The 16,249-nt window shown below is 40.0% G+C and overlaps 1 protein-coding gene across 1 annotated transcript in view; it reads right to left on the bottom strand.

Annotated features, from left to right (window-relative positions):
* Positions 1–16,249, bottom strand: part of pip5k1bb (phosphatidylinositol-4-phosphate 5-kinase, type I, beta b) — a 41,815-nt gene that overhangs the window by 6,797 nt on the left and 18,769 nt on the right. The window contains exons 5-12 of the mRNA XM_028033092.1: positions 16,081–16,198; positions 13,249–13,401; positions 12,046–12,345; positions 5,789–5,985; positions 5,321–5,404; positions 2,362–2,410; positions 2,159–2,243; positions 825–983 (exon numbers count right to left, since the gene is read on the bottom strand). Coding sequence (XP_027888893.1) covers positions 825–983; positions 2,159–2,243; positions 2,362–2,410; positions 5,321–5,404; positions 5,789–5,985; positions 12,046–12,345; positions 13,249–13,401; positions 16,081–16,198 — 1,145 coding nt within the window. The remainder of the gene's footprint in view (positions 1–824; positions 984–2,158; positions 2,244–2,361; positions 2,411–5,320; positions 5,405–5,788; positions 5,986–12,045; positions 12,346–13,248; positions 13,402–16,080; positions 16,199–16,249) is intronic.

The raw sequence follows: 16,249 nt of genomic DNA, 5'->3' as shown, positions 1-16,249 counted from the left end.
GTAATAATCAACCGATTTGCTGCTTCCAATAACACTGACGCAGTTTTCTGTGACTCCAACATCAGAGCGAAACAAATGTCGTCTGTCTTGTTTGAGGCCGATCCAGAAACCATGAACAGCAGACCAGGAAGTGGAACAATTAAATTTACTCTGTTGTGTGTTACACGACAGCTGGGGACTCGGTTGGTCTACCCTCAGCAGTAAAGTAAAAAAAAAAAAAAGAAAATGGAAAGACTACGCATGACTGTGTGATATCTCTCTCAGCACCACGCCCGTGTTTCTTCCGGTGACTCTTTGCCTAATAGACTCGTTTAACACAAAGGTCATCTGCAGCTGCTGCACTTCATTTTATTACCCTTTGATTCATCTGACTCCCTGATCTGGAGTCAGATAGAGGATATAGGGTATACGGCAGAGGAGGAAAGCTGAAAAACACTCAACTTGCTCAGGTTTTATACACATGTGGTACATCCAAGAGGATACTATTGACAAGGTAGGTTCTGCTTTCTATCCTGCAGGCCTAACAGAGTATTAATCTGTGACAGCCTGGCCAGAAGCAGAACACTTTATGGCTGAATGAAAGGAGATGTTTTTATGGCCCTCAACTATTCCTAAAAGACTCCAGTTACAACAAAACAAGTCATCGTCAAAGTCACAACTGTAAACTAGAAGATGGTTAGGCGAGGATAAGGAAAGAGTTTTGAACGTTCAGCGAACTTCAACAACAATGAGGCCCTTCTATAAATATGCCTGAATGTTGCCAGATTGTTTGTGGGGGGGAAACAAATGACTAAAGGTAAGGTATCACATGTGTTTTTATGCACCTTGTCCATCCAGACTGGCCAGGCTGCGGGCCCCTCCCAGCCTGTCCCTCCTCTCGTCCTCGCGCCTCTCATCCGCCTGCGATGAAAGGATCTCCTGTGAGGACGACTTCAGAGCAGGGATGGAGGTGCGAGTCCTCTTTGAGGGGGAAAATCGAATTGCTGTGGAGCCAAACAAAAAAGGCAAAAAAGGCACATTAAAGTCAAGGGATGGAGGAAAAAAGGGTTAGAAAATAAGAGATTAAGAGGAGTCAGAAGCTGAGGGGGGGAAAGACCGTGACAGATGAAGAGGTCACACAGAGTTGAAGCTTTGTACTCTATAAATCAGCAGAATTGAATTGTTAAAGGGAAATACAAATGTTCCCCCAAAGCAGGACATGAAATAAAATATGTTCCTGTCACCTAAATAAGAGGTGCAGCTTCCCATTTTTACCTAAGGTTACGCTGACATGATGAACAGTTATAGATCTTCATACGACTGATAAGAGGAAATCTATGAGCTCCTTTCAACAACCTGCCAGAGCAAAAGTATGGCTGAAGTCATAATTTGAGCTTCATCATTTTGAAGGTCAAATATATTTTAAGGCCAAAAAAGACAAAATGTTAGTACGCCTTCCCACCATTTTTCAAAGCAAAAAAACTCAAAACATTTCTGACACAGAAACAGCATTTGAAGCCAAATCTCTCCATAGCAGGAATCATTACCATGCATGGATAATGGTCTGTCTAAACCTACATAACATGACTCCCTATAATTATGAGCAAAATAAAAAAACAGACTGTTTTCTTGAAAAAATAGACCTGAATAATTGGAATTTGTTGAATGAAATAATATGAAGAGTAACAACGATGGTCAGAACTGGAGCGGGAGTATTAACATATATCTGAACACTGCCAGAATTATAATTATATGAATTACAATTGCTGTCACAGACTGGTTAAGTTCCTAAGTTGAATAAAGTGCAGACTTGGCTCGCCATAAAACATTTTAACTCCGTTGGTAGTTGGCAGAGTGTGTTTGGTCTCCAGGATATTGTTTCCAGTCAGCATTTCTTCTGAGTTCCTCCTTCTTGTTTATTAAATCACCATAGAAATCTTTATTTTATGAACTAATCCCAGAGCCAAAGACATTACTTTCACAAGGCAGCAGTCTCTATGCTGCAATGGCCTTTGGAGAAAGGAGATCCACATATCATCGGCACACAAATGACCTCAAATACACAATAAGATCTGCCCTCTTATTCCCGGTCTTTATCAGGTCAGGATTTCCTGCTTCCCCAATCCTTGCTCTTTTCACCCGTTCCCTTTGCATTAAACATGTCAACTCGCAGACTTACGCTGATTCTTCCTGAAGACCCGTACACTCATGAACTTAAGGAAGCGGCTGGCGTAAAACCCGGGCCGGTGGACAGAAACCGAATCCTACAGAAGGGGAGGCATGGGAAGAAAAAGAAGGGAAAAAAAACATTGGTCAATAGGCTGAAAAAGGGCTTCATTCATGAAAGCGGCAGTTTCAGATTCTTGCAGGGTGTCAACTTACACCATCATACACCAAGGCTTTCCACGAATGCTCCAACTTTTTAATGAATCTGAGGAGAGACGACAAGCATTGTCACAAATGTTCCTTCTTTGATGATTTCCCCTTGAAGATGATCGACTGAGATGTCTTTTTTTTTTTTGGAGGAACCTCAAACCCAGAGTACAAGATTAATCTTCGTCAAAAGCAAAAGTTTCAGTCATCGAATACAATAGTGCTAATATCATTTACACCGTGTCCCAAATTATTATGCAAGTTATATTTTCTCAGATTTTCTTAAACGGTCAATGCAAATGTTGGCCAGTACAATTATAACTGAACAAAGCTACCAATGAGAACAGTATTTTTTTCAAAAAATAAAAAACTCAAAATGAACTGTTCCAAATTATTATGCCCAGCAGATTTTCTAAACATTTTATGGATTATAAAGAACTGCAAAAGGTCATTCTTTGAATGTGCAGCATTAAGTGGTCACATGTACTAAAATCAAAAGCTATTTCAGTCAAAAACATCTTAACAGACCAAGTTACATGTTAACATAGGAGCCCTTCTTTGATATCACCTGCACAATTCTTGCATCCATTGAACTTGTGAGTTTGTGGAAAGTTTCTGCTTGAATTTCTTTGCAGGATGTCAGAATATTTTCCCAGAGCTGCTGTTTTGATATGAACTGCATTCCACCCTCAGATCGTTTGCTTGAGGAAACTCCAAAGGTTCTCAATAGGCTTGAGGTCAGAGGAGGATGGTGACCACATAATGAGTTTCTCCCCTTTCATGCCCATAGCAGCCAATGACACAGTGGTATTCCTTGCAGCATGAGATGGTGCATTGTCATGCATGAAGATGATGTTGCTACTGAAGGTACGGCTCTTCTTCTTGAACCATGAAAGAAAGTGATCAGTCAGAAAGTCCATATACTTTGCTGAGGTCATTTTCACAACTTCAGGGACTCTGAATTTGATTCTCTGATTCAATGATTCTCTCCCCATGATTTCGGCCCAGAAAATGACTCCACCACCTCCTTGCTGACGTCACAGCCGTGTTGGGATGTGGTGGCTATCCACCACCAATCCACTACTGCGTCCATCTGGACCATCCAGGGTTGCACAGCAGTCATCAGTGAACAAGTCTGTTTGAAAATTAATCTTCATGTACGACTGGGTCCACTACGACTGTTTCTGCTGGTTAAGGGGCCAATAGTAGGTTCATGCACCTCAAGCCTCTGGAGGATCCTCCACCTTGAGGTTCCACAGGCATCAGCAGCTTCAAATATCTGTTTGCTGCTTTGTAAGGGCATTTTAACAGCTGCTCTCTTAATCTGATGAATTTGTCTAACAGAAACCTTCCTCATTATGCCTTTATCTGTACAAACCCATCTTTGTTCTGAATCAGCCACAAATCTCTTCACAGTACAATGATAACGCTTCAGTTTTCATTAAATATCTAATGTTTTCATACCTTGTCATACAGCACTACACTATCTGATGATTTTTGTCAGCAGAGAGATCCTTTCTTTTTCCCATATTGCTTGAAACCTGTGGCCTGCTTAATAATGTGGAACATCCTTCTTAAGTAGATTTCCTTTAATTGAGCGCATCAACCCAGCTCTCTGAAATTAATTATAGTGATTCAAAGAGCCCTGACACACACACAATACCATCTATAAATTTAATAGCACAACAAAAAATGTAATCTTTATGACACCTAAATCCAATTTGCATAATAATTTGGAACATGGTGTAGAGCTGATGCCACCTCAATAGACACCTTCATCACTGAAAGACATTTTGAAACAGCAGTATATCAGGCTGGAGGATGTGGTTTAATTGTCTTTCTCACCAGAATTCAGATTGGCAGCCATATTAGCTGCACATGCAGCTAATATGCCACATGCCTAAAAATAAAATAAATACTTTATCAATCAATCAATCAATCAAATTTTATTTGTATAGCCCATTTTAGCAGCAAGGCATTTCAAAGTGCTTTACAACATATCAAACACAGAAACACAATGCAACATAGAATCAACAATCAAAACACGACATTAAATCAGGTTCCAGCAATAAATTTGTAATTGATTACGTTTCAAATACAATCCTAAACAGGTGGGTTTTTAGTCGAGTTTGCATCCATAAAGGGTTTACCGGTCACACTCCTACTTTGTTATATGGAACAAAATACCTATGGCTATTTTTATGCTATTTATGCTATTTTTATTGTAGCCTTGTTAGCAGTTAGCCTGGCCCCATAGCACAATATATAACAAAAAATAATTTTAAGATCCAAGTTCCAACTTTAGAAGTTAAAGAAAAACAACCTAAATATCCACCTGAGATCATTCCTGGTTTGCTCTATCCTGAATCTGTGCTTCTGCTGAGGGTGGAAAAACCAGCAGCAGTAGGTTTAGGTGGCAGTTATTTTTTTCACATAGGGTTAGGATGGTTTGGATTGTTGTTTGTATTTTTCTAAAACACTGAAGTGACGCTTAGAAAATAGAATTTTGTAATTCAACAGGATATCTGGTAATAAAATCTCCTTTTTGATCTGAAACATTCAGCTATAATAAAAGCTGGACATATTTATTCTTCTCCACCCACTCAGAGAGCATCAATTAGAGAGGCTGATGAAGCTTTATGTCTTTTTTGTTGTTGTTGATCCACAGGGCTTTCTCCTTTTTTTTGCTTCCAGGACAAAAAATGAATCAATTAGTAAATAGAGAAGACTAATGGACCTCTGAGGTCTAGTAAATCCTGATGGTTGGAGGTTTATGGTAAAATGTGTTGTAGCTTTTCCCCTGTGATAACTCAACATGGGAGGTTTGGCATCTTTAAAAGCTGTAATTCTGTCATGGTGAGTCATTATCGTGCATGGACACTTTTTAGCTTTAAGAAATCAGCCAGAACAGTCAGAAAGCATAATTCCAGAAAATAATACAGCAATATAATTTAAAGAGGACTGGTACCTGTATGACTGCAGAATATCTATGATACCCAGGAAGATGAGCAGCTTTTCGTCTTTGTGTGTTTTTGCCGGGATGCCGCCCATCCTGAAGTGGAGAAAACAAAAGCGATGAGAGGACAGCTAGTGTTTCTCTGTGAGGCTCGAAGTCTTGTTCAAATAAAGCCAGTGTGCTGCCTCACTTTTACAAGTGTTTGTAAAAGAGGCCCTTATACTATTTACATTCATGTGTGTTGCTGTAAATATGCAGAACGGAGGCTGTGTTTGTATCTTTGCGTAGCTATGGTTATATGAGGGCCCGTCTGCGCGCGCTCGCTGCTGCGGTGCCCTGGGCGAGGTGCGAGCGCGGTTGCATAATGGCGTCTCTGGGATGAAGTAGAGACGGAGACGCAGATGGAGACGGAGGGCCTGGATGTGTGATCAGAATGCAGCATCTGTGAGCGTGCGTTTCCCCGCAGCTGAACAAACTCACGTGTCGTCAGTGGTGACAACTTCGGCCGCCTTGCCGTCTCCTTGGATGGACTCCAAGGCCGTGGAGTAAAGCACCCTCTGACCTACGTTCCTCCTGCCGTCTCCCCCCGTCTGGCCTGGCTCTCCCACCTCCCTGTTGTCCAGGACGTGCACACCCAGCAGCAGACTGTAGTCCATGATCTTAAAGCTCTCCAGCACCTATTGCAACACATATTTAAAAAAAAAAAAGGACAATTTTGAATACTGAGAGAGAAAGCATTAAAAGCTTTTTTTATTATTTCATTTCTTTGCACACTTCTTTCCCAAGTCTTTCCCAGGTCAACAGAGAAAGAAATCTCTGTTTAAACCAGTTCTGAGCTAAACAAACAAGGTGTTTCTCCACAGCGAGCCAAGTGTTACACATTGACCTGTTTGAGGAGCTTATGCCCAGTTTTCCCAGACGCCCTGTGACTTCATGTCCTCTAGAAAATGTCGCTTTATTGGGCGAGACGGGAGCAGAGACAGACGGGAATAGGATCAGAGTCACAACCAGCTAACCGGTTCCGTTTGGTGACCCAGACTGGAGCGCCGCACAGCAAACTGTTTGTAATAATAATCCTTTCCAAATGTTTGCTTGATTGCAAATATACAAACACGGGATTTAAGGAATCTTCTGAGTTTTAGCGACTCCTCAACAAACAATACTGCATAAATGTGACTTGAAAAGAAAACGATATGCAGATTTAAAGGATTGTTACAAGTCAGAAGCTGAAAATAGAGGCACCTTTTTGTATTTAGTCCCTTTGAATCACTGCAGCACAGAGACAAATGTCCTTCTTTAAAGACTCCAAAATGTACAGATCGACACACAGAAAGTTTTGCCAATTCTTGTTTTTTTAAAAGTCATACTGTAAATTCTCGTGTATACTTAGATCCAGACTTTGACTAGGCCATTCTAATGCGTGATACGCTTTGATCTAAACTGTTTCCTTGGCTGCATGTTTACTGTTATTGTTCTGCTGGAAGGTGAATCTCATCCCAGTCTCAAGTCTTCTAGTGTTATCCTGTAGCTCCAGAAGCATGATGCTGCCACCACCATGTCTCACAGTGAAGACAGAATGTTCAGGGTGTTTTGGCAGACTTAGTTTTCAATCGCAAAGCGTTTTGAATGTATGGCAAAATGTTTGTGTTGTCTAACAATCCTCTGAGGCCGATACAGAATTTATATTCTGAAACCAAGTCACAGACAGGAGTCCCTTTTTACTGATTGTCCTTGAAGGCAACTGGCTACATTAGATTTTATTGACAGGTATCAGAGGAAACGGGGATGACAATAAATCCATGACAGGAAATTTGAAACCCGTGACTCCTTCACTCTCCTGTCACAACTATACACTGCTTTTCAAAATACATTGAAAGTGGAAATGCTTAAGACATAAACGCCGTTATGCTTTAGGCATAATGGCTGCACTATGGTTTAGCCTTGAAAAGATTCAGCGCAAAGATTTTTCATTTTAAATGGCCGTTAGGGAGAAAGCAGTAAAGTTACAGTGAGCGATGAGAAATCAATGGGAATACAGTTGTAAGTGTAACTAAGGTATGTAATTGAATACGCGTCTTTGCTATTAATAAGAGCTGCACAAAGAGGTGACTCAAACTGCAGCAAGTGGCTCTGAAAAACAGATGGCCACCTCCTTCAGACTGAGCTGTGTTTCTGTAGCAGCTCAGGAAAGTGTGAAGGACACCGACCATCAACAAAACAAACACTCGCTTGTTTTTTGGCTCGAAGCTCATAAATAAACTTCGCAGCACAGAGTATGAGAAGAAGTGTAAAGAAAACTGGGGGAAGGGACAGCTTTTATCTTTCCCCTTCAAACTCGGATCCGTCTTTAACACTGAAACACAAGACAGACATAATGACTGACCGACTGACTGGAACAAAACACAGAGTCTTTTGTCCGGGCTTTGGCTTTTTCCATATCAACAATTTGCATCCCTCTCTAAAACTCCCACAGCCTATTCAAACAGCAACCATGTTGAACGGCGCTGCCTACAGAAAGCCATTACCGCATGTTCAGGCCTCAGCTTTCCCCCATGACAACACACAGAAAGATATTTCTCTGACTTCGGAAAATGAAGCGACCGACTTTCCAGAGACCTGGGCGTGTCCCCTTGGATGTGTTATCTGCTCGCATTTCAAACGAAGCTCACTTCTCTTACAGTGAAGGGGGAATAATAATTATACACCAGCTGGGCTCCGTCACTGGATTCACTGTCCGAATCCCTAATGCATCTCACATACCCTCCCAGCACTCTACCGATCAATCTCCTCTCTAGTAATGGTAGACCAGAGCTCTGTTCTCGTGTCTCATTTTGGAGCGACATTAATACACTAAAAGCTTTCTCAAGTTTGAGTTTGCCTGTTCCAAATGCACAACGCACGGCCAATTCTGCTCATGTTTGAAGCCAAAGACCGATGCTGGTTCTGAGAGGACACTTAGGGGGAATTTCACAAAGTAGTGCCACATCATTAGTTCTTTGAACTATTTCTGCTCTGGATGCATGCAGGTAAACACATGGCCTTTAGGTTCTGGATGTTTGAGCAACTTACGCCTGTTTTTTTCCAAGAGACATGCAGAAAAATCAGCTGATGAGAAGAATCAGATGGTTGTTAGCTTGAAGAGCCTGAACTTCTTCTTTGACAGTCAAAAAGAAAAGTTCTGTTCATGATCAGTGAATGCACCATAATAAGTTTTCCCACCGTTTGCAATAGTTACAACGCTCATCTCTGTTACGGCATAAACAGCGCTGAATACAGGTCAGTAGAGAAAAAATACCAAGCGTTTCCCATTTTTAACCAATTTGTGATAAATCCCCATCTCATCCTCATATTAAACTGTCCCAGGGAAAAACACAGAGTCCTCCCATCGCCCTCCAGATGCTCATTCATAAGTGTGTGTTAGTAAACAGCACTCCTTGGGCTCGTATAAGATTCTCACAGTATAACAAGTTTTATAAGGACTTATAAAAAAAAGTATGACATGATCCAGTTCATTTTCTTCAAAGAAAATAAATGCATTAACTATTCCAGCTGCAGATAAAATAATATGAAACAATGATAAACACCATCAATACATTCGTTACGGCATGGTATTAATTTTTTTTGCATTTAGAAATACTTTCAAACAAGCGCATATGTCTCTCTTAATTGTAAGTGTGTCACGAAGCCTTCTTTTTAGCCTGCTGACCAGCAGTGTGCAGGGACCTGTGTAGAAGGGAAGAGGTGCACTCTATGGCTCTATAAAAATTTTGGACATTTTTAGCTGTGCTGAAACAGTTATTTTTTAAAATCTTGGTATACCTTTATGCCAGAAGGCTTTCAGCGTGGCGAGATACAAAAATTATATCGGAAAGCTCAGGACGAGTATTAGCAGGCAGAACCCAGATATTTACGCTTCTATTTGTTTGAACTTAAAAATGATTTAATGATAAATGTAGCTTCTGCTGTAAAACCAAAAGAAAGCAGATCTTCAGTGTCGGGGTTGGTGCGAGTTAAGTCCTCTGAACAGCTTGTCACCGTCGTGTTTGTCTCGCTGTAACGCACTAATTACAAACCCCATCACACCAGTGGTACCAACACACACTCACACTCCCATTAACCTTCTCTGTTTCAATCTCTGTGAGTTCAACATTAATTATTAATGCCTAATGACGTTTCGGCATTTGCGGCGCTATCAGGGGAGCTGCGGCGGGAAGGAGACTTAAAAGGAAGGCGGCACAGCCGGCATTTTGCTACAAGTGTCCCGTGTAACTCAAATGACAATCTGTCCTTTTCTTCTCGCTGTCGCTCTGGCTCCAGCTCAACTCTGACCTGCTAAAATGCATAATAACTAAGCTCTTGATGTAAAAAAGGAAGTGATCCTGAACTGTTGTAAAAAAAAAAAAACTCTTTTATTCCCTCCACCCTTCTGTTGCTTGGCTCCTGACAGCCCTTCCTGTGTTCAGGTCCCCTCTGGGGTTACGGGGTTGGCTGCTTACTCATGGAAATGGACTGAGATTCTGCTTAGAGGGCACTTTGCTTCCCGTTTAGAAGGCGAGCGCAGGAAGCCCTGACAATGACACACCACACAGAGTTGAGGCTCCAATACGTTCTGCTAAAAAACATGTAGCATGTTCACACACTGCAGAAATGAATGTTGGGGAATTAAGTTAAATATTATTAAAACATCAACATTAACATAATTGTTTGTGAATGAAATGGTAATAAAATAGTTAAGTTGCAACCAAATGATTTTGATTTCAATTGCAACTGAATTTACCTGAAGATGTTGATTTGTTTGATCGTTTTTAGATTACCATAGGAATCAAGATATAAACTTTGTAAATGTTTTTAAATAATGAAAGACTTGTGATGGGAATGCTTCAATGTCAGCGCAAGAATTTGCTTTTTTACCAACTTTATCTCCCCTATCAACGCTGGTATTAAGTCAAACTTGCTAGCATATTAACATGCTGAGTCGGTGCTAATGAGTGACACAACACAGCTGTTGTTGTCTGGTTAAACAATAGCATACCACCTTGTTAAAATAGAGTCAAAAACTTTTAATATATTTTAATTACATTTTCTTGCCTTTATCTCAAAACTGTTAAACTTTGGGGAAAAGGTTTGTCTGCTTCCTCAAGCAGCTAGATTAAAAATTAAAGAAGCAGTGACTTTTCAAAAAGTCAGATGTCACTCTGGACACTTTGCTCAAGAAAACTTTCACAAATGAAAGTAGGGAACCTTTGGGAATATCAACATATAAGATAGCAAGTGGCATAAAGGTTTTTTGAATTTACTGCAATCTCTCCAGCTTGACCTCACTCAAATCCAAACACATTTAAAAATAGAACCAGTTGGAAAGAGGTGGGAAATCAACACATGTTCAAACATTTCCAGGAAACAACCTCCTGATTGATCCAAAACAGCAACACTAATGTAAAGTGAACTTTATCAAGAAAAAAAAGGAACTTTATCACATAATGTTTTCTTTCTAAATAAAACCAGAGCCTTATGTAACAGGACGAACTAAAAATATCCAAAGCTCATTTACTGTAATTGTTGCCCATGTGGTCCCAATATTTAAAAACTGCGGGCAACATTGAGTTTGGTGTAATTAGAATCATTATATTGTTAGATGTTCTGATGCAGGGCTGTCAGGCCAGGCAGGTTCTGCCAGGAAGTCTTCCTTCCTGGTCTCTGGATAAGTCCACGTTTACAGTAATACCCTGATAACGCTACACTGACCAGGATATTACACCTTCGGAGCTCAAACTGTCTGACAAAGAGCATGGAACGAAGCTACTTAAACAACTTCCTGTAATTCAGGGGATGAAGCAGTCTCAAGAGGCTGTTTACTGCAGTGTAGGAACATCACCGCACAAAAACCTGCTTTGTGCCTTGCTGTTTAATAATAGCTTTTTATTCCACTGCTACCAAATTTAATGGTCAAACAGACAGCCTCCCTCTGAAGTTGAATCAAGGTAAAGGTGTTTTCTGAGAGCGTTATCCTGTAAGGCTAATGACCTAATTAGAAATTTTACAGAAAATGATGAGGATGTGTAGCAGTTTAAAACCAAGATTATAAAACCAAACCCCAGGAAATCCAGACCACCTTGAGCATCTTGGCTTGTTATATTACTGTTTTTTCGGTACTTGTTAACATTTATTTGCAAGTAAATGGACAGAGTAATCGGCTGGTGACTGATCAATTGGAAACTTAACAATCCAATGTTTATCTGAACATGCATAGGCTACCAGGTGGCGGTGAAAACAACATTCGTTGGTGTAATTTTTGTTACTGAGGCAGAACACTTCATTTTTGTTATTTTTAGAGGTTTAAAAATTAAGACAGAGAAGCAATTTGGAAAGAAAATGTTATTGTTACTAGCTGGTAAGTGCAGTTTTAATCATTACTTGTGATCTTTTATGCTACGTAGCAGCTGTCACATAGTGAACAAGGCAACCTGAACCAAGGCCAACTTCAGCAAACTACAGGAAGACTAATGCTTACAACCTTTAAATCTCATAATATCAAACTCTAAAACTTAAGATTAATTTTGTCTTTGTTCAAATTAGTAAAACCCGGTTTTACATCAACTGCTCTCTCGCCTGGTGTGACGTCTCCTCTGTTCTTGACCTCTCAGATAGAGACGATTATTAAAGAATTCATTTCCAGTATAAAACAGCTCTTCTGTTTCAGAGCAAGTCGACTGTCACCCTGAAGAACATCCACCTACCCGACAGTCCCTCTGCAGGGTCTTCATCAGGTTGTTGTATGTCTCTGTGTCAAAGTAAAGCCCCTCCTCATGCATGTCCTGAAAGTCCAGATCCTTGTACGTCGGACGGGCTTTCTCCCTCTCTTTCCTGGACGCTCGCCTCTTGTAGGTGGATCCCTTCAGGTCGTACTTGTAGTGCATCTTGACCGAGCGAGGAAGCACGTTGTTCATCACCACCAGTCGGATGTTGAAGCCCCCCGTCTGGATGCAGTACAAGCCGTAAAACTTGGGCAGCAGGGTGCGCGGATTCTGGTTCAGGTTCTGTGGGTTTAGACAGTGCTTGCATTCAACATTCAGAACTAACATGCAGGACTTTTCAGACTTGGCACACTTTTATTAACGCATATTTTGTTTATTAGGACAAAAGGGAAGAATACCTGATCTGTGGAAGCTGCATTACAGTAGAAATATCTTCTTTTTTTTCCCGAAAGAAATCAGTTTTTAGTAGCAATCATATCAATAATCATAAAACTCTTTTAATTTTCATTTTCATGTTCCATATTTACTAATAATGCCCTGACAGCTTAAATAAATCTAATTAAGTTTAATAGAGAGAAACCATAGGAAGAGATTTTTCACTGTGCATGGTAACGCAATGCTGTAGCCATTAGATACGTTACCAAGAAAAATTATTTCTGCAGATATAAAACTGTTGACTGATAATTTCCATCCATCCAGGCTTTAATCACGGTTCACCTGCTCACAGTGAAGTCTGTCACTAACGACTCAACACACTAATATATCTGGAGGCCCTAACAACTCCTCTCTCTTCTGCATACAACCTGATTTTATTTTAGGTATTTCACCGCAGTTATCAATACAAAACAATATAGTATAATATAACCCTTGGGAATTAATATATTTTAATTAACTTCAGCTGATTCCAACATTCATGCTGGTGTTATTAGTTGTTTGTGTTCATTCTCATTATCCTCCATGTTTTCAGTTAGAGGAATACCTTGCATGAATAAATGCCTTTATTGAATAAATGCCTTTATTCATGCTTGCTTTGTTTTATTTCACCAGAAATAAAAATGAAACCTTTACAACTCAGCAGTCATTGTTGTTTTGGGGGGGGGGTTTGTTGTTGTTTTATATTTTTAAGTTTTCGTAAATGGCCTCATAATCCGAGCGTAAGAGAGAAAAAAGAACCGTGTTCCTCACCATGTAGTATCCAGGTAGCAGCCTCTGCAGAAACTTGGCCTCTTTGTGCTGAACCGTTTTAATGATGAACTCATCATCGCTGGTCAGGTAGAAGAGCGAGCCGCTGGCGCCCGGGTTGGTCAGCTCAATCAAAGGCTCATTTACGAGTGAGTACTGAGGGAGGAAAATCATAACATCAATTTAGCATTTCACACGTAGCAAGGATCAGGCTTTCGGGAGAGCAGCTTCATCCACAGTGTAATCAAACTAGAGCAGCTCTAAACAAGAAGACTAAAAATGGAAACACTGTAAAAGTTTATATGGAAAAAAAAGACAAACATCTTTTTGTTTGTTTAAAACTACAAGAGATAAATGGCAATAAATCTCTTATGAAGCTTAGGACTTAGCGGGAATGAGTAATAGCTAAATTTCTGTAGTTTTCTTCCCTCTTAGGGGCATCTAAACACAAATGCTATGAATGCTTTTCATACCTTCATTTTTTTCCTCTCTCATAACAGCATGACTGAGATCCAACAATGATAACAGACAGTAAAGTCTGGCATTTGCTAAAAATAACATATCTCCCATCTAAGATGAACAGTCAATTGTTTTTGTGCACAAGCACAGCTCAGATTTGGCTGCTACACACCTATTCTCCAGGTCTATTCAAAATGTCCTTGTCGGAGCAAAGGTAGATCCAAGGTAACCTCTTACTCTACGCAGGAGGGGTCCCAGAATCTCCACATCTTGCCAAGTCGCTATAGTCAAAATACCTTTGTGTGAATGCATGCTTTAAAATAACCCAGGCAGTCTTTTAGTGCATGTGGGAAAAGCACTGCTAGTGCTTCACCTTTTCCACGTTTTACATTATATCATGATTACTAGCCGTTAATGATTTTTATTCCCGTTCTTATTTTGGCAAAAGTGTTAATGTTATAGTTAACTTTAAATAAATCTTGAAATCTAAAAAAAAATACAGAAAAGTTCTCGATCCTCCTCAAAAGAATTCATCCTTCAGACTGACAGATCGAGGCTCTTATTAGTTTTTGAATATTATTATTTCTAGGAAGCAAGTATCACTTTGCCAAGACAGAACATTATCTTTTCAGCTCTAGGTTAATCAGACACATTTTAACAGCAATATGGAAAATCTTAACATTAATGGTAAACTATAATCCAGAAGTGGCACCGAAAGTGAGCAGCAGACTGTGGAGAAGTGCTGGATGTTAATCGGTGCGTTATGAGAGCAACATGTTCAGAGGAGATGAGAAACACTGGAGGCATCTGCTCCCTGTCCCTGGAGACAGCCGACCACCGTCTGCAGTCACATTGAATAACTGGCACAAACACATCTAAAGCTTATCATCCTTTTATATGTGCTTTAATTCCTAGTTTTAATTAGCCTCGGCTGCGTGGCCTCTGCCTGACTGAATCCATCACCACCTGAAGCCACAACTAACTGTAGCAACCTCTCTACTTTGTCGCGCCTAATGAAATCCTCGCTCTTCTGCCTTGAAGTTATTCCTTTTTTCTTTTCTTTTTTGTCTTTTGTCGCTGATGCAGAAATAATGTCAGCGTTCAAAAACAAGAATACAGCTGGCTGGATTTATGAAAGGGCTTGGAGGCAGATGGGAAATAGGCAAACGGCGTCATAACAGGATAAAGTCATAACATCACACAAAATCTAATTTGGTTCTGAGAACAAAGCATAAAGAGGAGCTCGAAAACAGGGGACTTCTGCAGATTCTTATTTGATTCCTGAAGAAATTTTAAAAGGAAAACAACAGGATTAAACAAAAAAAGAAGTTGACAAAAACTTCTAAACTTTTACTCTTTAATCAGTTCTTGAACTAATCACCTCTGCTCATATCTTGTCGGAGCAAAATGTGTAACGGTTTGAATTAGCTTGTAGCATCTGGGCTTTACATTGAATCTGAAAGGGCTCAGAATATTTTTTAAAAATACCAGAATATGTGTCCTTGAAGTAAATCTTAGTGAAATTGTTTGAACAGAAGCAGAAGTCCAGCTGCCTTATGTTTCACCATTTTGGGGATTACGACTCACAGTAACAACCAATGACAGTCGTACATTGAACTTGTTTGATTGTTTTTTCCCATGAATGCATTTAAACAGGAAGAAAGCTTTTGCTTGGGAGCCACTAACATCCTAAGAGGAATGTTGTGGACGTACTTGACATGAGGAGTTTTTGTGGGGAATGTTTAGATGTAACATCACTGAGGGGTGGGGTCAAACAAACCAAATTACTTTAAAAAATGTGCAGCACTGACAGAAGGCACCATTTGTTAGTGGTCAGCACATGAACACGTTGTACACTACTGCACACAAAATGAGACAAAATGTTTTTGTCTAATTTTTTAACAATACCTTCTATGAGCATCTCTGCCACTTTAAAAAAAAAAGTAAAAGGATTCACATATTTTAATATCATGGCTTTTCAGTGAACTTCTTTGGGCCTTGAGAATGGGCCTTGATATGCAGCCTGAGCTACTGTGGAATGGCTTGGTTCAAAGAGCATTTATGTGTTTCAATGGCCTAGTCAAAGTCCTTTCAATAATTAATTTCAGAATCTGTGACAAGACTTGGAAACTAATGTTTACACACACACACCATCTGATCTGAATGAGCTTGAGCTATTTTGGAAAGAGTAAATGAAACTTTTTGACTCTAAATGTGCCGAACTGGCAGAGAAATGCAGCTGTAAATGATGTGAAAAACTGTTCTTCAAGGTTTTGGTAGTATGGCACACTTTTCTGATTTGCCTCGGTAAGAAAAAACAACAACAAAAAATCAATCATCAACTACTTGGAGTGTTGGAAAGATTTTGGGTCTTACCAGATAGTCGTCTGGTTTGATGCCAAACAGATCTCTGAAGTAACGGAAAGCCAGCGGAGCGTACGTCTTGAAGCGGAAATCTGGGTAGTGATGAGCAGGAGTCAAGTTACTTCCCTCACTGTAACGTGATGATGAAACCAAGCCGGGAAGGAGTGAAAAATAAAAAAAA

This window comes from Xiphophorus couchianus, chromosome 12 (genome assembly GCF_001444195.1).
Source record: "Xiphophorus couchianus chromosome 12, X_couchianus-1.0, whole genome shotgun sequence".
Classification (NCBI taxonomy): Eukaryota; Metazoa; Chordata; class Actinopteri; order Cyprinodontiformes; family Poeciliidae; genus Xiphophorus; species Xiphophorus couchianus.
This window is presented reverse-complemented; position numbering and strand designations above follow the sequence as displayed.